General features: G+C 43.3%; 1 protein-coding gene across 5 annotated transcripts in view; it reads right to left on the bottom strand.

Moving 5' to 3' along the window:
• shroom3 (shroom family member 3) overlaps positions 1–25,517 on the bottom strand; it is a 121,388-nt gene that overhangs the window by 8,917 nt on the left and 86,954 nt on the right. For all 5 annotated transcript variants that reach the window (XM_017717993.2, XM_017717990.2, XM_017717991.2 and 2 more), the window contains 7 exons: positions 19,571–19,705; positions 14,454–17,526; positions 11,726–11,787; positions 8,666–9,376; positions 6,429–6,833; positions 1,058–1,148; positions 93–374 (listed from right to left, as the gene is read on the bottom strand). In XM_017717993.2, coding sequence (XP_017573482.1) covers positions 93–374; positions 1,058–1,148; positions 6,429–6,833; positions 8,666–9,376; positions 11,726–11,787; positions 14,454–17,526; positions 19,571–19,705 — 4,759 coding nt within the window. The remainder of the gene's footprint in view (positions 1–92; positions 375–1,057; positions 1,149–6,428; positions 6,834–8,665; positions 9,377–11,725; positions 11,788–14,453; positions 17,527–19,570; positions 19,706–25,517) is intronic.

Raw genomic sequence — 25,517 nt, 5'->3', positions numbered from 1 at the left:
AGAATCTGATTGTTCCCTGTCATGTGAACACATCCCAAACATCACAGCCTCAGTCAGTTTCTCTATCCATGTAAGTGTAATGTAACCCTCACTCTCTCCTCAGCGCTGTCCTGCTCCGTCTCCTTGTCCAGGGCGTTGAGGGCGTTCTCCACCCGGGCCAGCCGCCCGCTCAGAGACAGCAGCAGGTTCACAATCTTCTCCAGGTCACCGATGAACATGCGGTACTTCTCCCTCTCATTGGGTTTGCAGTGCTGCTGCACCAGCGTCTCTATACTGGAACCGAGCTCGCTGTAGCGCTGCTGCTCCCCCGCCAGGCTCGCTCTCTCCCTGTGCAGCACTGCCACACTTACAGCCAGAGCCTGCATCAGCTCCACCTGCAAGACAGGAGGACACAATGCACTCAGCACAGACCAGGCTACATCGTCCATCTAAAGACTAGCTCTTCACCTGCATGATGAATTTTACACCCCATTTGAGCTCCACAGGGTAAACTGTTCAGTCAAAGGACAGAAGAACAGCTTCTGCTTTTGGTCTAGGGACTCGTTAGTGAAACCAGGTAGCTGTCTGTCTGTTTTTGCTTACTTTTTATCTGGTTATCGTTTTATGTCCAACGAAATGGGTCTAAGACTGATGTTGTTGTCACTAAAGCTGAGTGAAGATGAAAATATGCCAAGAACGAGACTCTTACAAGCATAAACCTCTGGGAAAAGGAGAGATTCAAAGGAAAACGTGGCTTCATCACCAGTGCTTGAAAAAAAGATGTTAAAAATTCAAGCTCAGAAAATCCAACCAGATAAACTGTCAGTTAAACATCACGGGTTGCTCCTGACAAACTCACTTAACTGTTTTAGACTTTATTCTCTTTATAACTGCATATCGTCGCTGTCCCCGGCTGAACCCGCAAGCACCAGCCTGACTTTCTGAGTATGAATTCACAATTAAGGGGTGTTTTTGTTCATTTTAGAGTTACGAGCTCTTATCCTACACAGAAAAACACTAAAAACGTGATCTTTTACCAGCAATCTTATTATGTTTACAGAATGGATGAGAATTTGACCTTCTGGTTCAAATCTAACTCTTCCTCGTCCAGATCCGTCTCCATCCCCCCTTTCGCTGGAGCGTCTGCCACACCGGCTGCATCAGGAGCCCTGCGTGAGGAAACACCAAACATGGAGAAAAATGTAAATAATAGTTAGATGCGTTAAAAAATGACGTGTAGAGATACACATAACACACGATCCATCCTCCTCAGCGGCATTTACTGAGGTTTAATGATGCACTGAAATGAAAATATTTGGTTGAAACTGAAAATCAAGACACCCTGAGCTGAAAAGCGAAGCTGAAAAAAAGTTGATGGCGAATAAAAACAGATTAATACACATTTGCAAAACGATTACGGTACGAACGCCACAGTAGTGCCACAAAATCCAACATCCTCTAGGGAGAATAGCCGGTCAGCCACGGCAACGATGTCCATTATGTTTAGTTATGCTTTGCACTCTGGTATCGTTTATGAACGCTGGCTTCCTCGCTGAGATGTTCCTTTCTGCTTCTGCTGATTTGTTGTTCTACAACAGGCATCAAACCTATAGTGGAGACGTTACTGGGTGTCTTGATACCTCGTTCCTCAAAGAAGCCATGAAGTAGCTCCACAAGGCCGATATTTTCAGCGCTGATCTCTTGCTGCTCAAACTGTGTGAACGTGTCTGTGCTGACTGGTGCAAGAGAGCGAAAGGAAACAAACAGAAGTCCAACAGCTTGACACCCTTTTGTGATCCCATTTAATCTTTCTTTCCTCTCAAAATTTACATCCACTGTTTGCCTTTGGCCAAAAACCAACAGTGCCATTTTTGATCATTTTCAGCTGAAAACTTTGGTGCATCCCTGCTTCGGTTTACTATGTGGAACGCACTACCAAATAAATTGGCCTGTCACCCCGACGGTGAGCAGTAACTCTACACAGCAGCAGTGGAATTAACGGGAATAACGGCCAAATGTCTCCTTAATGACGTTCAGGCACAACTAGCACTACACAACAAAACAAATGAGAGCACTACACAACATCTCCCTGCCCTTTTCCACTAAATACACAACTGACCCATCATATTCCTCCCATTTTACTGATAACACGGTCACCATGGCAGCACTTCAACGGTTGCATGTCCATGATACCACTACCAGGAATGGAACAGCGCTTTTTCAATGGCAGCACGTAAACGCAGCGTAAGAGAGGACAATGAGAAACAGACACATGCGGACACGGTGAACCCAGAAACAAACTAGATTCCACCCAGTTAGCAGGGCAGAAGTAATCGCCCTGCTCACGCATGCCTCAATAGAAACAATGTCAATGATGACGTAAGGCATACGCCGCCTCTGCCCATCACACACAATTTAACTAACACAAAGCACATCAAAATGCACACACAAAATATTGTGTAACTGTCACACTGTGTCACATTTTTCCCCTCAATACCACTGGATCCTCTGAATTATGAGTCCGCCAAGCAGCTGAACTGTGAACGCTGCTGCATCGAGCTGCGGCTGGTCTTACACACAACTAAATTTCACTGAACTGCTCAATCCTGCAACCTAGCTGGATCTTAGCTGCAACAACTGAAAGCGTCTCAACTTTGTGACACAAGTTTAATGAAACAGCCATTCGGTGATGCATCACGTGATCTAACGACTGTGCTTCTGGGAAAGGACGAGTGAGGCGTAACCAGCAACTTAAACATTACATCTCAAAAGCTTATATAATAAAGGACCCAAGAACTATACAGTAAAGGACCAAAGACACATAGATGAAAGACAAATAAATGGATAAAAGAATAAATAGAATGGCAGTGAGAGTGGGAAAAAATTTACAAAAAAAAAAGATGAACATGCTACAAAAATATATCAATTTCACCTTCACAGTGAAAACAACACGGTGTATCAGAACTACAATCTGCTAATTTGGCTAAGTAGGCGAGTAACAATGTGTTGTGTGCAACTTTTTATTTTGAATTGCTTTGCTTTAACTGGAACTTACAGAAATTATGTTGCAGGCAACTCAAAAGACGCAACCCGTTGCATGAAAGTTCCACTTTGTGAGTTCAAACTGTGCCTTCAGCATGGTGGTGGTAGTATGAGGGAAGACTGACTGAGGGAGGGGGAGAACTCTGTGAACTTGGGCTGGAGCTCTGGGCTCCACCCCTCCTCCTACCCCTACCCCCAACATTGCTGTGGTAGAACTGGTGTAGGACTGAGCAACAGGGAGGAGGTGGGGATTGCGAACCCTTCATCATGGAAAGCAAAACTGAGGAACGTGAATTTATAGGGTGCTAGACTGGAAGAAGCAGGGGTTTCAGGCATGTTCCTCCCCCCAAACTTCAGTTATAGCATCACTACTTTAAAGCCAGCCCAACACTGAAATGATGTCCTTTGAAACGAGTCTAATCGAATCGTTAAACACTTTTTTATACGATTGATGGAATTCCTCATGAACAAACGACATTTAGAGATAAATACAGCTCAATGTTCGAGATGCTTTTTACATTTACGGGCAGCGACTCCAAATATGCTCTACTACGGCCAGAGCAACTGAACCACCACACTGGACAAAGCTTGCCGCTTTGTGTGGGATATCTGGGTGTGGTTGGTGGTCTTATTGTGTCAGTTCAGTGTGCAGCAGTGTTGGCTTGCATGTAGCGATCCTCATATGACTACAACTCCAACCGGGTTTTGTTTACCACAACAGCGATTTTTGAAAATCCCAATTATTGTTGCAATAGAGAAATCCGCTTATTTTAAATGATATTACTTATTTAATTACTATTCAATAGTTTTATTTTAGGCTTGGTGTATTCTGGTCCTTCAACACTAGGTGTCAGTGTTCTCATGCCGTCGGAGAAGCTGGAGCGGCCCTGATTTTTTCCCCCGTCAGAACGAGAACAAACAGCACAGCAGAGACAGCTAAACAAAAGACTAGAGATTCAAACCCATTGGAGTTTCAGTGAAAGATCCGTCTGTCTAATCTGTCTAATGTCTTTTCTCAGAGTTCATAACTTCAGCTGATCTAGTAAAGGCTGATGCAGGCTTACTAAAAACCTTCCAGCCTGAACATCAACTTCATGTTGAGCATCTTGAGCGTTTAAGCTGTATTTCTCTCTGCGTGTCAAAGTTTCTGCATAATTCTCTTGTTAAGAGGTAAACAAAGTTACTCAGAGTGGTTTGGTGTGAAACGCTCTGTTCTAGAGAAATCTAGAACAGCTCCCTCACAGAAAGTTCCTACACTCAATGGGTCACATACACAGCCGGATGCTTGAGACACCGTTTTATGATAGTTCTTATAGAAGATTTTGGTCTTAAGCATATTTTTAATATTTTGCGAGGCCAAAAAAGGTTCCCAAAGAACATTTTCACCTTTCCAGTATTTTACCATCATCAACATCGACACCACTATTTTACTATCATTAACACAAGACGTCATGTGTTCACTGTTGGTTTGGATAGTAAATAAAATGTCTATATTTATGCTGTAGACATGGTGACCCCTTGGTTCCCATCACCACTGTAAAGAAAGAAAACAGTCGCTATAATGAGCCACTTGACACCAAACCACTCTGAATGACTGTAAATTGGTGGAATTCTGCTTTAAGAGCAATGTTGTTACCCCAGCCAATGCAGAGGACACTCACGTACCGCTGCAGCCCAGAACACTGACAAACTGTAAAACTGGTAAAAGCCACTTTGTGCCGTTGATCCAAAGAAGCCCTTGTGTTCATCTCTGTTCTGTATCATATTCCCTGGTGGCCTCGTGGCGTTGTTAATCTGTGCGGCTACCGCTGACAGAAAGACTTGTTGTGATAACACACAGCTAAAGCAATAATCTGAGTGCTAATGACATCAACTCCAACAAAGAGCTGCAGTGTTTACTGTCCCTATGGGCTCAGAATCACCCACATCACTCAGTTACATAACCCTCACAGAGCCTCCAGCTCTCCAGCTCGCTCCCTCACTCTCTTCAAAACCTCTATTTACAATAGATTAGAATATCAAAATCCAAATCTGTGCAGACTGGTGCTGGAAAGCCTCACAAAGTTTGGTGCATCTCAATTATATGCAGCCATTTGGAGAAATTTGGGCCCCTCTGGTCAAATGACAGGTTAATTTTAAAGTATGTTAAACTTTGCAAATAAACAGAAATCATGTGCTAAAAGGAAGAAAATGTCATTTGACCAGGGGCGCCCAAATGCCTGGATGATGATATTAGTGTCGTTTCTGAAAGTTTGGGGGCCCTTCACCCCTTCGGGTGACGAAAGTATGAAAAGAGTAAGTGAAACTAAAGTAGTGTAGATGTTAGTTTTAACATGGAATCAAGATGAATAAATGCTGAGGGAAACATTTAAGTAAGGGAACAGGGGAAAAAGAGAAAACACGGTTTCTAATTGTCTGAACCAAATGGTCTATATATAAAAACATAAAAATAAAAAATAAAAAGACGTCATAATTTAATATTAATTAAAGCTGTCAACATTAGACACAACTCTGAAATATAGTGAGTGTGCGCAGCTGCGAGTCGCCCTGCAAACCCTACAATAATCATTTCAAAGCCAAAAGGCTTCAGTTTGGGAGTTTCACATCATGTCATATGTCTTTATGTATTAATGTCACATGCAACGGCTCTAAAAAGTTAGGCTTGATGTTTAGGTCTCCAAATTTTGCTAAATCAATATTATACTGATGAAAATATGATTAATTGATTGATCCACATGACATTCAGTAGAAAAGTCAACATGTTTTCGGTAACGGTTTACCTGCAGATGCCAAACAATTTTTATAGACCAAGTATGAAAAGACTGGATCAAGATCCAGAGACTAGTTTGAAAAGGAGGATTTCCATAAAAACAATGCAGTTTTGTAATAAACATGCATTTGCAAAATTGTTTGGCAATAGACTCGCCCTCAAAATTGCAATAGTATTGTAATAACATGTAATAATATTTTAATTTTTAGAAAGAGTGCCCCCCAGAGGTTAAACCTTTTTGAAACGTAACTATTTGTTAGGAAGTGGCTGCATGTAGACACCATTCAAGTTTCATCATGATTGGATTCATCTGCTTGGGTACGTTGTGTGTAATTACACATTTCCACCAGAGGGGTCTCCAAATCCCCGAATCTTACATAGTGCAGATTTAATAATACTTAATAATAATAATGGAGACTGATTTATAGTAAGAAACAGCACCTACAAAATATTTTAAAAATTATAGTCATTTTTTGTCTAAAAAATCATGTTCAAACATGAAAATGACACAAAAAATACTACTGTGTACATGCGTCCTCCACTCCAGCGTTCGTGTATTCATTTATTCTAAAATACAACTCAATTTGCATTCAAATCGGTGCAAAAGCAGAGTTTCCTCAGTTTCAGGATTCCTTACCTGTCACCTGGACGAGTGGTGCTGCTCCTCATATGTTGCTGTGTAGATGAGGAACGGGAGGGGAAGATGTCCTCCATTAGGTCCAGTGTGCTGGTGCTTGACCAGGCGTCCAGGAGTGGAGCTAGAGCCTCGTCTCTGTGCACCAGCTCTCGAGCCAAAACCTCCACCTTCACCTCCGCTGCTGAGCGCTCTCTCCGGGCCAGCGGGGGTGACTCAAGGCCCAGGCTTACTGAGTCCTCCTCCTCCTCCTCCTCCTTCTCCACGGAACTGCCCTCGGGGTACTGGACCACACACTCAGCTTCAGACTCCTCAGATCTGGTGGGGGCTGAACTGGGCTCAGAAGACACAGGTATCGAGGAGTGATCAAGCAGCTGTCCGTCTTGATGAAACTGATGCTCAGAGACGCTGGAATGAAAACGTGCAGTCAGTTTATCTGTATCTGGACAGGTCAGCTCTGGTCCTGGAGGCTGAAACACAGCACAGTTTGGTGACTTTCCTGCTCTGGGAATTAACTGATGAGTTGAATCAGGAGTGTTTGAGCAGTGGAATAACCAAACTGCGCTGGCCGAAGCCGCTCCAGCACCTGAGCTGGCCACCCCTGATCCGCAGTGATGGAATTTGCACTGTTTGTGCGCCTGTAGCTGTTTCCATCGGCTTTTCTGCACAAAATGTTTTCATCAAACTGACTTGAAGAGATAAAAAAATGCTTTGTAAGAAAAAGTTGTTGCACAGGTTTTGGTTCATCAGGAAAGAAAGTCGTGTTTGACATCTTCCCAGCTTCCCAGAAAAATTTCAAGTATGTTGCAACTTGTGTATCTTCAGTTTCCCTGACTTCCCTACAATCAACTGATAAGGAAAATCATTTTATTTCACTTCATTTCTTTAATTTTTTACGTGGAAGATTATGATCCTCTGCTACATAGAGTTGTTTGCCATTTCCATTCAGAGGTCTTTTCTGGACATCTCTCTCTGTTAGAGAAGAGAAGTGGCACCGGTCCTTCTGAAAACCTTCGTCTACTCTTCGTTCCCGCTGTAAGAACTTCGTAAAAGGTAAATGAGGGAAATCTATCAGGTGACACTGATTTCTGCGTAAATGCATTATTTTTCTCAGAAAAATGTGTTCAGTGTTTTCGCAACATTTCAGGCAGGAGTGGGCGATGTAGGAAAAATATTACATCACTACTTTATTTAAATAAATAAATATATATCACAATACTTGAAGACATTCTCATGATACATGATATGCATCATCATACTTATTTTTTCAGGAATTTGTAACAGTTGCAACAGTGTTATACTACTACTACTACTATAAGTAATAATAATAATAATAATACTAATATTAAAATAACAAAACGGTTGTTATAAAATGTAAACTGAACTGCACTATATCCAATTAAACTGGCCTAATTATGCTGTCTTACATACTTAGTGTCTTAAGTACTGACGATACTGAAGATGCACTAGGAAAAGCGCAGTGTGACAAAATTGATCACAATAAAAATAAAATATCGTCATATTGCCCACTCCCAATGTTTCCCACAGATTTAAAATACACTTAAAATCTACACGACTTAAGGTAAGATACCAACATACCATTATAATTTTATGTACTTCAGTGAAACTATATACTATCATGTCATTACACAGAAAAACAGATGGTCTGGTCTGCTGATGGCCTCATTTTGAACTTGGTGTCTATGTTAGTGCTATAAAACGCACACATTTAGACAAGTTTCTCTGCCTTTTGCTCCAGTAGGATCCTCTACAAGCTACCAGCTGCGTTTTATATGCTCTGCAGGTAAAAAACAGTGAAATGAAATGTGCAACACGCACTTCTCTACGATTTCTTAAGACTGTATTTCAGTGAGATTTAAGCAGCTTCATGACCACAAAACTCTACCCTGACAACCTGCACACGTCAGGGTACCTGAGCTATGAGTCTCTTCTGCTCAAGAGGCTTCTTCTTAAAATATTTCTCAATACTCATCTGTGAAGTATTAGATGAATCACTAGTGTAACTGCAACTAGATGTTCTTTCAAACTAAGAGAAAGCAAATTCGGTGAGGACAACTCTGCTTATTACTTTTTCACTAAAAGTGCTGCTTCATTCCACCGCTCTTTCTCCTGCGGTCTCCCTCACTCTGTCCCTGCCCCTGATGCCAGCTTTGCTCCTGTCACAGTCAAAATAAAAGCATGATGTTTAAAAGTGTATTTCTTTGTACGTATGTGGCTACCTGCTCAGCCTCGACGGCTCTGGAGGGGGTGCAATGTCCTCAATCGTGAGTGGTGGATGTGGAAATGGGAGGTCCTCCGTAATGTCTGTTTCTCTGATAGGTAGGGGAGGCGGTGGTGGAGAAGGCGGGGCTAAGAACACCTCATCATCGTCCTGTGACACATCTGGGGGTGGAGGGAAGTGGAGACTGGACTCTGAGATCCGTAGAGATAGAAGGGGCTCGGTGGGAGAGACGGGGCTTTTGGGAGCGGTGGGCGGCCCTGTATGGGACGACCTAGGAGGCGGATCAGAGAAGAAAGGTGCGTGTGAGTCTGTGACTTTGACCTCTAAGTGTGGAGGTGTCAGGTTAGAGGTTGTCTTTGGTGCTGCGGTCTTCTGGGTGGCCGAGGGGTCTATCAGGACGTCTCTGGAAATTCCTGACGTTCTGAATGAACTCTCGTGCACGGTGCCTGGGAAGGTTATAGCGTCCAGGTTGGGCTGGCACTGCGTCTCGCCAGCTGCGCAGGAGCCTGGAGGAGAGAACGGGCATGGCAGTCCCACAGAGGCAGCCAGGCCCGAGGCGCTGTGGGCCCGGGGCCGGTCCGAGTGCCGCTGTCTTTCCCTCCTTGTCACAGGGGTGTTCGTCTGGCTCGGACCTGAGTTCAGCAGGTAGTTCCGCTCCAGAAGTACTGAGCCCAGAGACGCTCGCTCAGGTGCTGCACCCCCCAATGCTCTGTTCCACACAAACACATAGAAGGAAAGCATAAAAGTGAATCTGTCAAACGTCAAAACAGGTTGCATACTTTTAATTTCACTCTTGTTCATTTTCATTCAAAGCCAAAGATAATTTACCACATTTTGCCAACTTAGAATTCTTTCACACGACAACACAAGATCCAAAATAGCAACGGCGGGGCTTGCGGCTGATAGAGGCATTGACCAATTAAGGCAGAGAGAAGATCAGGATTGCCATAAAAGTCACTGCTTTTTAAACAGTTTTCATTTGCCATCAAAATGCTTACACATCTGATGCCCTGACCTCCAGAACGTCCTAATCCCTGATATTTGGTGTTAAATATGTGCTGCTTATTTCAGACCCGGTTTGTTGAAGCTCTAGACAATAGTGACCGTAATCCCTCAAGAGACTGAGACATACCAAACACTGCATTATCGTAAAGAAACAGATATCATTCACAAATCAAGTACATCAGAATATTAGAACCAAGCTGGGTGCCCCTAGGCAATCTCACACAGAGGCATTTGAGCAAAATGTACCACTTAATTAAAAGATGCCGTGGGCATCGATACTGTGTTCTGCCTGGAGCAGCACAAACACTTACACCATATTGGGCTGTCAGAATAAAAAAAAAAGAATATTTGTCAAAACAACAGTTTGGTGGAGTTCAGGCAGGGCCGGCGCGTCCATACACATTTACATTTACAGCATTTAGCAGACGCTCTTATCCAGACCGACTTACAAAAAGGACTTTGTCTACCTAGAAATAGTATCTTTGCTAGTTACAAGCAGGTTAGAGAGAAGCCAGTCCTGAGCCCATATATACATCTAAGGCAAGCTTAATCATCTGCCGGGGTTGATTTTCCCTACAGCAGCACAACAGTATGCGCTTTAAGAATTGCTGTCACAGTTACCTTGAAATTGGAATCTTTTTCAGGTTTAATGAAAAAAATGCACATTTAAATGTGTATTAAATGTCCACTCGAATGTTAAAAGCTACCTGTCACGGTTGGCTCCTCCCACTACTCCATGTGCGTTTGTTTTGGTTTTCTAGTCCTGCCCCTTGTTTTGTAACTCCGCCCCGATTGTTTTCACCTGTCCCTCGTCTTCCCGGTGTCATATGTGTTTGCCCTTTGTTTTCGCTGGTCTTTGTTTGCTGTATCAGTCTTTGTTGTTGTTAGAACTGTTTGGTTGTTTGTGTTTCTCGTCATGTCTGTACCTGAATCTTTCCGTGTTGGCTACATGAACCTGGACCGTTATGACCCTGATTTTGGATTTGCCCTGAATAAAAGTCGCTTACCTCCGCACATGCGTCCGCTACCTCGCTCCTCATTATCAAACACACAATGGCTACAAAATGGCATTACTGACCATAAACAAACAAAAAAATAAACATCAAAAAGCTCCTTAGAAGCTCAGTCATTCTGAACAAAGCGACAAGCAGAATGCAGAAATACTTTTTTCATTTGAGGTAACTGAACTGCCCACCTCAGGTGACCGACTTTTTCTGACAAGCCAATGCTCTATATGTGGAAGCTTTATAGTCTAGTATTCTAGTGAACATGTTAAAGTAAACAGCTGCTTGGCTTAGCGCTGCTGCAGTTACTGCAGCCACCCATGTCGTTTAAAGACTTCTGGTGTGAGGGATTTTACGTAAAAGTCATTCTCAAAAACATGAGAATCTAAAGAATAGGCCTACGCTCCTCTTTCGGACAAACATCTCACTACCCCAATGTTTAGAACTACGCATTTACAAACACAGTAAGCTTCTGAAGATGCTCGACTTTGCATTTACTGCGGTTATATCGCTGTTGTCGGAAGAAAACCTTCTATCTCCAAAACGCTAACTTTACAGGAGAAGGAAAAAACATGCTTTAGTTTTAATGAAAGTCAATGGAACCAGAATTTTTTCCCAAATCATTTTAGGTCATTTATTTTAGTCCATTCATCATGAAATTTACATATAATGTAAAGGGTAACGTCTTTTCAAACCATGTCAAAAACTGAAAAACCTCACAAACGGAGATACGAGGTTTTCTTCCGACAACAGCGATATGCTACTTATTTTGCATCTAAACAAATATGAACATGTTTGAATATATGACTGAAAAGCAAGCGGGAAATTCTCATTTAGTTTCTGATCACATTAGACGTCATTACTGGGCGCACAAAAGGATGAAGACACATAGTAGTAATGTAGTGCTTAGCAATTCTGTTTCCAGGCAATGTCGTGGGCGGAAGGACAGTGACCTGGAACAGGCGCATCATTCAGAAGACAAAGCAAATGAACAGGCATCAAGTCTGCTGAGAGTGTTAACCACGGTCCAAAAGCATATGCACACGCACCTGTTTTCAGGCGGCTCTTTGGAGACAATCCCAAACAATCTGAGGTCTCCGGCCAAGAAGTCCTAAAAGCAGGGAAAAAAATCGTTACTGTGGAGCTGGAACAGCAACAGGGAACCAAATCAGACCACAGGAAGTCAAGCATTATTCTGTAATTACAGCAAGGCTGGAGAATTCTAGGTCTAGGGACCCAGTTATGTGGAGCATATCACGTTAATTTTTTATCTCGAAAGCATGGCAGGATCAGTTAACCACTCAACTACTGTTAATGACAAATACTGAAAACACTCAAATGGTCAGCTATTACAAGGAAAGACAGCGTCGCTCTGGCCGTCAACTGACGTATGCTTTCTGTTGTGCAAAGCAGTCTTGGCCCATTTGCTTTGTTGATCTGCTTGTAGCCTTTTGTTGACACTTTTCATCTGAGTGAACCCAAAACAGTTCCATGATGCAGTTACTGTGCATATCTGATAAAAGGACACGGTTTTTCAGTGTATACTCAGTTTCAGTGATACTAGGGGAGACTAATACGACAACATTTTGTTGTACTGTTATATTTTCCATCACATGGATATTGTCAGTACGTAACACTGACCAACTGCATGTTTCATTACATAAAGAGCGTAACTAGTCATTTTTAACTGGACATATTTTGGTACAGTATGTCAATGGTAAACAAAATCATTGTACATGTTTTTTTACAGTATTTGTCCTGTAAACTTGTCTTGCCAAGACCAGCTACTGTTCAAAAAGACTAGATCTGTATTTTCCTTCTTTTAATTGTTAGAAACTTAAACAAGACAGTTGTTTAAAACAGTTTGAAATGACCAAGAAGTCTGGACTAGAAGAAGTTAAAGACCAGTTAAATTTTCATCTTGAAAAGGAAATTTATTTTGGGCTTCAATCTTGACTCGATCTCGCTCTCATTTGGACCTGGTCTTGTCTTGGTCTTGGCCACCTTTAGATTCGATCTCAAACACTGATAGTCTTGATCTTCCTTTGGACATATTTATGTACACTTGTTGCGCCAAGACCAACCACTGTTTAAAAAGACTAGATTTATTTGTATTTTTCTTCTTTAAACTGTTGGAAACGGCTCTGGAGACTTGATTCTGTCAATATAGAACATTAATTGAATGCTGATATGACTCACTACACCATGATGTAATTATGTCAGTTGAACAGTACTGCAAAATGAAGGCAATAACTCTCCAATTCTAAGCATTAGTTTAGTTATACCAAGCAAATCTGTAGGGGTACAGGTCACTTTTAACTGGTTGACCAAACAGTTTGAAATGAGCAAGACGTTATCTTGACTCGATCTCGCTCTAATCTGGAGTTGGTCTTGGCACCTAAGACCCAATTTCGTCCACGGATAGTCTTGAACTTCCTTTGGAGTCACCAAAGTTGGTCTCGAATACAGCCCTACACAGCATTAATGAAATGTTTTTTACTGTCCCAACCTATCAAACGAAATACATATCGTTGCGCATCATTATTCTTGAAAAATGTCTTCAAGCATCATTATATTTTCATCATGTCACTCAACCTAGACGAATGTGGTACATTTATGGTATGTTTATTTGCACAGTGCATAGAAACGAAGGGCGCTCTAACTCTTCGATGCTTGCCGTCCCTGCAGTGACTCACTGCCGTGTGAAAAACCCTGGTGTTTATGTGAAGTCTAATCGCTCTCAGAGATAAATAGCCACCCCTTAACCATCCCAAACGTTTCCTGGCTGAAAACCCTGGCAGTTTGTCCGTTATCTCCCTCGACTCCTCCCCGTGGTCACGGAGGGAACACGTTTATCAATTGCACATCTATCAGCACTCTGTCTGCAGCCAGGCTCGGTGGCACCAAACAGGAAGTGAAGAGCACTGAACATTTCCTGGAGTGGCCACTAAGCCGTTTATCTGTTCCTTGTCGTCCTCAGCTGAGGAAAAATGAGAGATGGGACAACGCCCTGACACCCACATCATTAGAGCCAGACCACTAAACACCACAGAGCCCATATCTAACCATGCTGTTGTTTTACCCACCCTTGTGGTTTGCTCAAGCTTATCTGAAGTCATTAGATATTAATTAAACAATCGTTTAATTCATAATGATAAGACTACTGTAATGTAGACTGGACTTTAGAACAAACCAGCTCTAGGTAGAACCACCACTGACAATCTAATTTTGTCCATGAATAGTACTGTGTGCTAAAAGATGTAGGAGACTGTTTTGACCAGTCTAGACACTACAGATCTTATTGATTTACTTGCAGAATGCACTTAGGCTTGTTAGCCTGCTCTGTTACTCCAGGTCAAGATTTCAACAGGGCCAGGGACATTTTCAAAGGATTTTATGAGTGGGGTTTTGTTATGACTGGGCGTGGAGTGCAACCTTTGATTCAAAATTTTAATCAAAAGTATGCCTTGGAATTTGCCTTGTTTGCATTCTGCAGCCAACAAAAACCAGATGCACTGCGAGATGTCCTGTGTTTTCTGTTTGTTTTTCTTGTCTGGTGATGCAGTTGGATGGTTATTATAACTAGTCAAGAGCTATCGCAACCATGAAAGTTTGTGTTTAACTTTGTAGATATGAAGACATGCCAGAAACATCTTTCGTAAGCTTGACCATGCAGTCACAAAACCACATAACAGCTCACAAAGCATAACCCCAGAAATCACAAAATGGAAACTATGTGAGGAATGTTTTGCTCTATACTAATGATAAACCAATTACCTTATTGTAATTCTCCACAACTGGAGAGGATCTTGATCTGAAGTGCTGAGTAACCGGGCGGTCTTCAGTGCAGTCCAAGAGGTCCTCTGCAGAAGCTGACTTGCCTGAGCTCCTGGCTGGGGCAGATCTTTCAAACACTCCATCCTTTCTTTGAGGAACAGGACCACTGCAGAAGCGGTCCAGGTCTTGAAACGGAACATTGAATTGGATGGGTCTCTCTGGAATCCTTTCTGGTTTCTGAGGCTCTGCAGGCTGACTCTGTGGCCTAGAGTGGTAAATTTCAGGTTGAGCCTGTACTTGTGTGCCCCTGTTGGAGTAAAAAGGCCGCTGCACATTGGCTATGAGTGTCGAGGACTGGCGGTTAACTCCAGAAACACCCTCTGGCCCTGGCTCTTGAAGAGAGCACAGACTGGGTGTAGATGTTAGGCTTTGAGAGTCTGTAGACGAAGAGGAGGCTGACTGCATGTAGGCACTGTGGGGACGATGTGGACGTCCGTCCATCCGTCGACCAGTCTTGCGCTCCACGTACTCAGCCAGAGCATCTTGCTGCATCTGCTTCAAATCAGGCCTTGAAATTGCCGGTTTAAGGCCTGTACTGCGGCTAGCCACGAGTTCAAACATCCTGCGCCGATCTGCAACGCTCGTCTCAGGAAGCAAAAACTGCGATGGTGCTTTCCTCTGAAATGAACCAGACTCTTGATCAGAAATCCCAACTTCATGCATGTTTTCTGGCTCAGAGTATGACATTTTTTTCTGTTCCATGGTCAGTCGTTTGCGTCCGCATATTCGCATGACTGGAGGCCCTACTGGAGGAACACTGGGAAGCTCAGGAGGACTACTTCTTTCTGGTACTTCAACAGGGACAGCATGTCGTTCTTTAGGAGTGTGTGGAGATGTGGTGGGTTTGGGACTTGTCTTGGGTCCCTTCCGTTCCAGAGACATGTGTTTGACAGGCACAGGAGGTGGATTTACACTCAAGTCTCGCCTTCGGAATGAAGTGGATCTCAGTACCTTGGACTGAGCATCCTTGATGCTATCCCTGTATGCCCGATTAAAAGAGGGGTCCTGAACTGTGCCTAAGAAATCCTGAAGATCATCCTTCCACTGGAGGTCTTTGCCATTTTCCTCACCAAGTTGAAAAGTGCTTTTGCTTCTGTGAATGTCTTTGCCATTGTTCTCACCAAGTTGGAAGGAACTCTTGCTCCTGTGCAGGTCATGTGGTTTCCTGTACTGAGTCGGATCAGTGCTGCCATACCTTGGTCGTAAGTCTAGCTGTCCTTCCGTACTTCCCTCATGGCTTGCCATAGCAGAAGCACTCCGACTTCTCCCTTGAGGATAAGAGTAGTTTTGCAGATCCTCCAAACCAGAGACGGAACTTTTGGCACTGCGGGTAGCCTGACTCGGACGTGTAGAGGAACTGTAACTGGAAAGGCTGCTGTGACTGCGTGGTTTGGTCTGCTGTCTCTCAAAGTGACTAATTTTCTCTAGCACAGACATGCTACGCTCACTCTGGATGCTGTTCTGACTAGTACTGCTCTGTGGGCTAGCACATCTCTGGACCTCTGCTAGCGCATTCTCTAGTCGGGTTAGGGGATGATCTGGATCCTGGTCCCTCTGCTGACAGGCGCTGGAGTCGCTGTGGTACCTTCCTGAAGAGCTGATTTTCAGGTCACTTCCTTGTGCTTGGGCTGTGCTGCCTCTGTGAGTTTGGACAACCTGTCCCTGTGCAACTTTAACGGATGTATGAGCAAGCTGTGGATGGACATTCTGTTCCTGAAACTCTTCCTCTTTAGGTTGTCTGTAAGATTCCATAATGTCCATGCCATGTGAGTACCTGGGTCTCTCCCCCCTTGGCTGAACCGGGGTGTAAGGGTCTCTCCTCTCTGGCCCCATGGACGATGCTGGGGTCATGTACCCCTGTGGTTGTAAATGTGACCTGTAGAAACCATATTTGGCTTGGGGGTCATCTTGCACTTGGCTGGATTGCTTGGGAGGTGGAGGAGCATGGGGCTGGACAGCGCTAGAGTAGGCAGCAGTGCTTTGGTATCCATTTTCTACCGTCATCCTGGTTCCAGTCTCTGATACTCCACAGTGGTCCCTTTCCGGCATGTGATTGCTCTCCTTGGCAAGTGCTGGATAGACACTACTGGAGCTGGGATTAGTAGTAGGTATTTGTGCAAAATGGGGCTCTGGCAGTGGAACAGGGTAGACACCAGTGGGTAGCATAGCCCGTCCAGGCTGTGAAGAAGGAGGGAAACTTTGTTTGGGTTTAATGGTGGGACTACTCTCAGGACTCTTTTCAATGACAGTGTGAAGCTGACCCTCAAGGCCAAAAGATGACTTCCCTGATGCCACAGAACCACTTGAGTGATGCCAAGAACCCTTGTGAAGGGACCTCAAGGAACGAGCATGCTCAAGACTCGACCATGAGTTGGGCCGCTCGTGGTTCCGGATAGCTGCATAGCTGTCACTGCGTAATGGAGGAGCTGGCGCCCCCTTAAGGTTTTCATAGGAGTTGCGGTTATGTGTTGGGCCCCATACTGGGCCTACACTGTGGCGGTGAGACGTGCCACCACTACTGCTTCCGCTGCTACCACTACTACTGCTGCTACTGTTGGCACGGTGACAAACCCCACTCTGAACATTTCTTGACTGTGCCTTCATCTCGCTGTTCCTCAGCAGCGCTGCGGAAGAGACCTCATGTTCTTCCGACACACCCTGTTGGGAGTCGTAGACAGTGCGAACATACCGAATATCTGCCTGCTGCATGCCCTCTGCAATTCTATGTTGCGGAACACTTTCCATAGAATAGGACCGCTCCTTGGTGAATGATGGCGCAGCTGCAAGGTACTCTGGAATACTAGAGCTGGTGGAGAAAGAACTATACGCAGAATCACGCTTGCTGTGTAGGTGGTCGATGCTGTTGGAGGATTTGGAGGCTGAGAGCTGGTTGCAGGAACTGTAGGTGGGGTGAGGGGGATCTAGGCTCTCCATGCTTCCCCGTGAGCTGTACTGGTCTGGACTTTTCCTCAGAAAGCCTGCATCGTAGCTAGACAGGTCTGTGGTGGAGGCACTGTGTGAAACAATAAACAACAAATAAATTCAGCATGTAAAAAAAAAACAAATAATAAACAATAAATTGATAGCACACTACAGAAGAGTTAGAGATGTTGCTCTTTATGCTTGATTTTATACAGAATGATGGAAGGCATCACGTTTTTTTTTTCATAAATACTGTCACTCCGCTGAGACGCTGCTGCTAAGCCACGACTTTCACAGCCATTTGAACGTCTTTACTTCTTACTTTGCCACAAACAGAAAATGGACAGAAAATACTTTTAAGACCACATTTGACTGAGAGCCAATTTGGTCCGACTCTGACGATGAGACGACACTAAATTCCCAAACTGTCGTCACCACTGAGCAGCTTTTCAGTCGGCAGCTGTGACAGAAGAACAGCTGAACAACCTGGAATCAGCCAGAAATGAACCCAACACCATTCGATAAAGTAAATGGGCTGTAAACTGTTTTACAGACTGGCTGGAAGAAAACAACACTAATACTGATCTGGCAAAAACCAATAAAACTGAGCTGGACTTGATATTGTGGCAGTTTTATGGTTCAGTGAAGCCAGATTTGCTTTCAAATCAAGACAAAAGTTGTCACAAAACAGGATTTTATGCTGTAGTGAGATAGCAAACTAGTGAAAGTGACTAGAAAGTTGTAGCCATAGTTATGTAGAGATTATTGGAACCAGTAACCTTCTGGAGGAAACAGACAGTACTTTCCTTTGTGTTCATTATAGGTGGCAATTAAATCAATGCATGTTATGAACTTGGACGGCCTTCAAAGAGAGTAATTCAGTCCCTGTTCAGAGATAATAAAATTGCATATCTTCAAACACGGTGGCATTATTGTCACCGTTTTTGTGTGTTATCTTTATGGCTTAACGTAGTATTCCTCTTGAGGATTAGATATTACAGGTCTTTTGAACTATACCCATCACAAAGTCTAATTTTAATAAATGTGTGGTATGTTTACAGCCCTTGCAACAAATATTTGGTAAGAAACTCACTCTTCTTCCTGCTTTCCTCTTTTGTCCCCTCTTCTCGTTCTAACCTTGATCTCTCTCTTTGCTAAGATAGCCACTCTGTCTCCTTTTGGGAGTTTGTCGGGTGAAGGTTGGAATTTGCATGTCTCTGTCTCTTTTTGTGTGTGTGTGTGTGTGTGTGTGTGGGTGTGCGTCCAGGACAGGGATCTCATGGGGATGTAGTGGCGTCTGCCCTTGTGTGGGGCGGGTTAGCTGGCACCAGCACACTGGTATTTCGACTGGCATAATTAACACAATGTCAGTGACCCTTCAGTGGACACAATGGCTCTGCCTTCACTCCTCCCTCCACTGAGAATCAACCAATTACAGTCCAGTCCTCTGAAAATGTGCCTGCCTTTCAATGCGCAACCACCAAACAGTGATAATCAGTGCACAGAATGTAGGACCCCAATAGGCGTGGCTACAGAAATGGTTGCCATGGGGACATCAGAGTTGAAGGAGATTCATCCTAAGACACACATACACATTCTCACTCTGATTCTCTTGATCATCGATGACACCCTCTATATGACCTTTTTCAAAGATTGAAAATGTTATCAAGATTAAATTGTGCAAAAATATTTAGATCCATTTTTCTAAAATATGGAACTATCTAGGGATTCCTGAGGACTGGTTTGAGAAACACTATTGACCATATAGGAGCACTTTGTAGTTCTACAGTTACAGATTGTAGTCCATCTGTTTCTCTGCATACTTTGTTATGGTGTTCTCCAATAGTCAGGACCCCCAGTTCATGAAGTAAAGAAACCATATGGCTCATATGGCTTGACACAAGTTCCACGTACGAGCAGTTTTTTCCATTCAGGGTACCAGTGGAACAACAGACGTCACATCACCCCCTACACTTTCTGCACTGTATTGCAATCTATGGCCATGTCTACCACATAAACACAATAAAGCATTAGAGGCTGCTTTTGTTTTTAAGCAAACAACACGGTTTTCCATTATTGTTACACATATTTTGACTAACTGATGCAGCCCTCGTGAAGTGTGAGATGTCTCTGACCTGGAATGGTAACCCTGGTGCCAGGGAGCCCCCACCGCACCCTGGGATATCTGCATCATGCTGTCGGGGTCCAGAGGGCCCTCACCCAGTTTAGTGGAGTGCCAGGAGTGGGGACGGGACCCGGGTTCACTGCGCCTTAAAGGGAGAGAGAACGAGAGACAAAGATAAGCACAGCTGCCAAAGTGCAAAGCAGACAGGGACCAGGCATTTAGGCCACAGACAAAGAACAGCCAACAATAGGGAGACCCATACCACCTCTCTCTCTCTCTCTCTCTCTCTCCCCCCTTCCTAATTTTTACACATACACACACACACAAACACACACAATTGTGCACAACATATTTCAGAAACACAACCCCAATTCATACTCTCATACATCCTTATAACACCAAAACAAAACCTAAAAAGAAGACGTTCCATACAGAGACACCCAAAGATAACAAACAAGCCCTATGAATGCAATTTAAACACTCAGCTCAAACTGACCAATGACTACACTGAATTTTCTAGGCCACTGGGGATGCGTCCAAACGGCCTTTTGCAAAGTGCAAGAGGAATGTGGAGCTGGCTCTCTATCAGAGTCCGATCAGATAAACACCTCCGGATAAACACTAGTCCAGAGCATCTGCCAAAGTGGCTTCAAACAAACTGATAACTACCTTATGCCTGAGCCGGGTTAGAAGGAGGACTAGAGAACGGATTCTTTTGAATTTTCAGACTCTTTTAGCTGTTTTGAGAATTTCGAAGGTGTATATGTGTATTTTGACGTTGATGGTCGATGCAATCTATATAGAAATAGTCTTCTTTCTCAAATACGACTGTCAGATGTAGAACGTAAGTCCTCATGAGGTGAGCTCTCAACATCCAAAACACATGCTGACAGGTGGCTTTCCAATGGTATCAACAATACCGATTTTACACGCACTGGCCACTTCATTAGGTACACATACCTACTCTCACTGTCTAATCAGGTTAACGTACAATACAGGTGCACTTTTATACCCTGTAAGTTGGCCTTTATTGCTTTCATCAATGGTCAGGACCTCCTCCAGACCACCACAGAGCAGGTTCTTTTTGAGTGGTGGATCATTCTCAGCACGGCAGTAACACTGACGGGATCGTGATGTGTTAGTGTTGCACTGGTACGAGTGGATTAGACGCAGCAATATTGTGGGAGTTAAACACTGACCACAGTCTGTAATCGCAGAGCAAGTGCACCTATATGATAAGCGGAGCTGATAAACTGGACAATCAGTGTACATACATGATAGATATCACATTACATTAGGCATAACTTGTAAAGTGACCAATGAGTGTACAGTTTGTAAATGGCTTTACAAGGTTTATGAGGCCAGGCAATAAGTGACCAAATGTGTTGAGTGTTCACTTATCATCCCTTTTTTCTTAATTTAGAGAGAGAGAGAGAGAGAAATGATTAGTTTTAACACTTAACAGCTGCTGGAACGATAATAAAAGCACTGAATGAAACACATTTGTTTCATTTAATATGTATATTTCATCCCAAACTGTTTCTGCTGCTCAGCACATACACATATATACTAGTTTGACAAATATCAAACTGACCCTAGTCCTTATCCTAGCCTGCGCTCTGGGCAGCACTAACCCTGTAGACCACTAGCAGCCAGCTCAGAAAGAGGCCGAAGACTAAGCTAATCCGGTTTTCATTCAAATGGGCTTCTAGCACATGTGGCTCTAAGATGAGCTCGAACACCACTTCTGTAATCCCACCCTCTCATTATGACTTCCACCAGCGTCAAGAGTTTTTCAGACCACGTCACACGTCTTGATGTATTAACGTCAAACGCACAGGCTCAAAAGGAAGGTCTGGCGCAATGTTTAGGTCTCACAAGCAATACAATCAGTATACTGATGAAGATATGATGACAACAGGAAATAGTTCACTCACATCCTTGGACGACATGTCCTTCTCCAAGGTTTCTCTTTGTGTACTCTTTCAGCACAGCCATCAGTTTCATCCCCTCGGGGAAGGGGCCCAAAGCACAACTCACGTTACAAAATCTTCCACGTGTTGCATGTAATTACACAGTTTCACCAGAGAGGTCTCCCAATCCCCAAAACTGATACAGCAAAGGTTTCTGTATAAATCATGCTTGTGCGAGTTGTTTCAACAGAAAATACTATATCAGAGGTCACTAATGGGCGGGCCGCAGTCCGAGTCCTGTCCTGTGTGGACCTGGACCTATAACCCATAAACTACAGAGAATTATTTAAATTTTGACGGGGTGGTCTTATTTTAATCAACCTAACTTTTCTAGCCTTTACAGTAGCTTTAGCGTCCCGGGAGACTCGCAGACCAAACGCATGCATTGTAAATATCACGTGACGCTGCTCAGCCAATCAGATCTGTGCATTATGATGAGCGCTGAGACTTGAATGAGTGACGCCACACAGGGGAGGGACGAGGAGAGAAACAGCAGTCAGAGAAGAAAGTGAGTCAGAGGGAAGTTATTCCACATGACGTGATCTAAAAAGAGGAAACTATTTGATCTGATATTCAGCTGTCGACTGTATAAGACGTTGATATTCCTTCTCGGCTACTTCAGTAAACAGTATACGGCACCGAGTCGTGATGCAAGTTAGACATTATGATGTTCTGGACCTTCGCTTGAGGAAATTTTCTCTAACGGGACCTTGAATTTAATTAAATACACTTGTACTATATACTCTTACACGTGTATATTTGTACCTTTACTCCATTCAATGTAGATTAAACTGTGGCGCACAAGTGTGTAGTTCTTTGCGTATGTGTGTTGGTCCTGTGAAGTATCTTTCTTTTTGATTACAGTTTTTGGTGACTGGATGCAGGCCTTTTGTTCGGTTTGTCTTCTGCAAAGACTGTCACATACTTGTTGAACTTCCTAGCTGTGTTTATGTGGATGTATCTCCCATACATGTAGCCAGGCTCCTAGTTAAAGACACTTAACAGCTGCTGGAACGACAATAAAAGCACTGAAAGAAACACATTTGTTTCATTTAATATGTATATTTCATCCCAAACTGTTTCTGCTGCTCAGCACATACACATATATACTAGTTTGACAAATATCAAACTGACCCTAGTCCTTCTCCTAGCCTGCGCCCTGGGCAGCACTAACCCTGTAGGCTCCTAGTTAAGAACCCTTGTACCTGTTTTTTGACTTTCAAATTGTGTTTGGCTTTGCTACTCCTGACTGCCCACACTGTGACCTCTGTTCAGCCTTGTGATTATGATTTTTGGGCAAGCCTTAATAAACCAACTCTAAACCCTGCCCCACAGTTTTATTCATTACAGTACAGAAGTTCAAGAACAGCTTCTAGATTAAAGGAAATACTCTGGGCTGCAGCTGCTCCAGCTTTTGTCATGGTGCACACAATGGTTACCTTTGCCCTGAGGCACTTTGATGTTTCTGGGGTCAGTCGTATCTGTGGACTCAACCACCAACTACCTAATATACTCTCTCCCTGTATCTCTCGATCCCCTCATTTTGGGCTGTCATGGATAATAACAGATAAGAGCATTAGAAAGACCATTATCCTCACTGCAGCATAGAGTTGTGATGATGAAATCCAGCATCACTATATTAGTATCAAATGAAACCCAGGCCTTCTAGGTGTTGCGACTACAAGACAAAAATAATGTTTTCACTGGACCGTTTCATTCTGTTCTGTTTATCTTACAATGACACCAAAGTGAAACTTGCACAAACACTGTCTAGAGTCTAGAACACCATGGTTCTGCATCAAAAGTGCTGTTTATCAACATCTGAGTGATCGTTAGAGACAATTGTTTGGAAAAGCTCAAGAATCAAGCGCCGTTCCAGAAGACGTGGTGAGAAAAGTGTGTATGGTACCTTCCTGTGACTACAATGAACTGGAAAACATGTATTAAGGAAATTCATAATAAAGAAAATAAATAAATGAAGATGTAGGCTGCTGATCTTTGTCCAGCCCAGCAATGAAGTTGATCTTCTGATTGGACACACATCACTTAAAACTGGACGGGTAAACAGGAAATTCTGTTGACTAGATTCACAGGAAGGACAAAGCAGTTATCTCATCAAGGGAGGATAATGACCCCACATATCTGACATATTTGCTCTATCCTGCAATCAAAATTCCATTTGTGGGTTTTAAAAAAGTGATCAAACAGATTAGAATAGCTTTTGCTCAAGTACTTTTCTAAAACCACAGGCGACGATATGAAGAAAGAAATTCAACAGAAATATTTAAACAAAAAAGCCTAAAGCAGACAAACTAATCTCATTCGGCTTCTGCTTGGCTGTATGTGGAACCAGTCTGTTAACGTCCGACCTAGGATCAGTTTCCCTTACTGAAATCCAATCTACAGCCATTACAAAACAACACAAACAAAAACACAGATTACATTAACCGTACACTCTTCAAAAACAAGGTTCCTCAATGGTTCCTCACCTCTCGTACTCTCAAAGAACTCTTGAACTCAAAAAACTGATTAAAGGGTTCTTTTCATCATGAAATGGTTCTTCAGACTGATGAAGAATGGACTGTATATGGTTCTAAATCAAACCTTTTTGGAAAGGGTTCTATATAGCACCCAAAATGGTTCCACTATAGTAACAATATCAAGCTTGTAACAATAGAAGAACTCTTTTGGGTACTATATAGAACCCTTTCCAAAATGCCTCTATGTAGAACCACATGCAATACATTTTCCATGAACTTGAAGGATGATTTCACCAGGCGAAGAACCCTTTAATCATGCAAAGGGTTCTTTGAGCGTTCATAGTTTTATATGGAAATATTTTATTTACTTAAGAACCCTCAAAGATGTATGAACAAAACCTACCCCATATATGCACAGCTACCTGGTAGTCAACTTGTACTCTATTCTTTGTACTTGTGGTAACTTAAAATTAAACATCTCACCCGGCACTTCAAGAACCTAACAATATTTACACAAGGTGCCTAGACAGTTACCCAGTCATACACAACCACTCCAGGCACCTACTGACCATTACCAAACACAGAAAGCACCCTGAGAGAGTTACCTGGTACCCCAGGCTCCTATGGACCATTACTGGACACAAGTGCTTAGAAACAGCTACCTTGAACATAGACTGCATGCTGACCGTTACTGGGCACAGCAAGCTCCTTGAGACAATTACCTTGAACAACAAGTGCCTACTGACCAATTAGAGGTACAAAAGATGCCTAAAGAGACTTACCTGCTACAACAAGTGCTTGGTTACGATTACCAGGCATGAAAAGAAGCCTCTAGACTCTTACTTGAACAAAAAGTTATTAGTTACTATAACTAGGCATAACAAGCACCTAGGTACAGTTATCTGGGATACCAAGTGCCTACTGACCATTAACGAGCACAGAAAGCACCTAAAGACAGTTCCTTGGCACACCAGGTTCCTTAGGAAACACAATAAGTACTTAGAGACAGTTACCTGGAACACCAAGTGCCGACTGACCATTACCAAACATAGAAAGGACCCTGAAAGAGTTGCCTGGTACACCAGGCACCAGACACAAGTACTTAGAGACAGTTACTGATGAAGATTACTGGGCACACCAAGCACCTTGAGACAATCACCTGGAATAACAAGTGCCCACTGACCATGAACAAGCACAAAAAGTACCAAGAGACCAATGAGTGCTTAGTTACAATTACCAGGCACAAAAAGAAGACCTGGCGCCTAAAAGAACCACTTAGGAAGGGGTACCCCTAAGTGGCACAATAAGGTCCTAGAGACAGTTGTCGTTCAAGTACCTGGAACGCAAGTGCCTAAGGTCCATTACTGCAAAAGCATGTGGAGACAGCTGTCCAGTCCAGCTGTAACAGTGACCGTTACCAGGCACACCAACCATTTGAAGACAGTTACTTTAACCTCAAGTCCTGCTGCATGGTCACAGATATCTTCCAAACGCCTAAGTGACC

The sequence above is a fragment of the Pygocentrus nattereri genome, chromosome 16, assembly GCF_015220715.1.
Source record: "Pygocentrus nattereri isolate fPygNat1 chromosome 16, fPygNat1.pri, whole genome shotgun sequence".
Taxonomy (NCBI): Eukaryota; Metazoa; Chordata; class Actinopteri; order Characiformes; family Serrasalmidae; genus Pygocentrus; species Pygocentrus nattereri.
The sequence above is the reverse complement of the archived record's forward strand: the minus strand, read 5'-3'. Positions and strand labels throughout refer to the sequence as shown.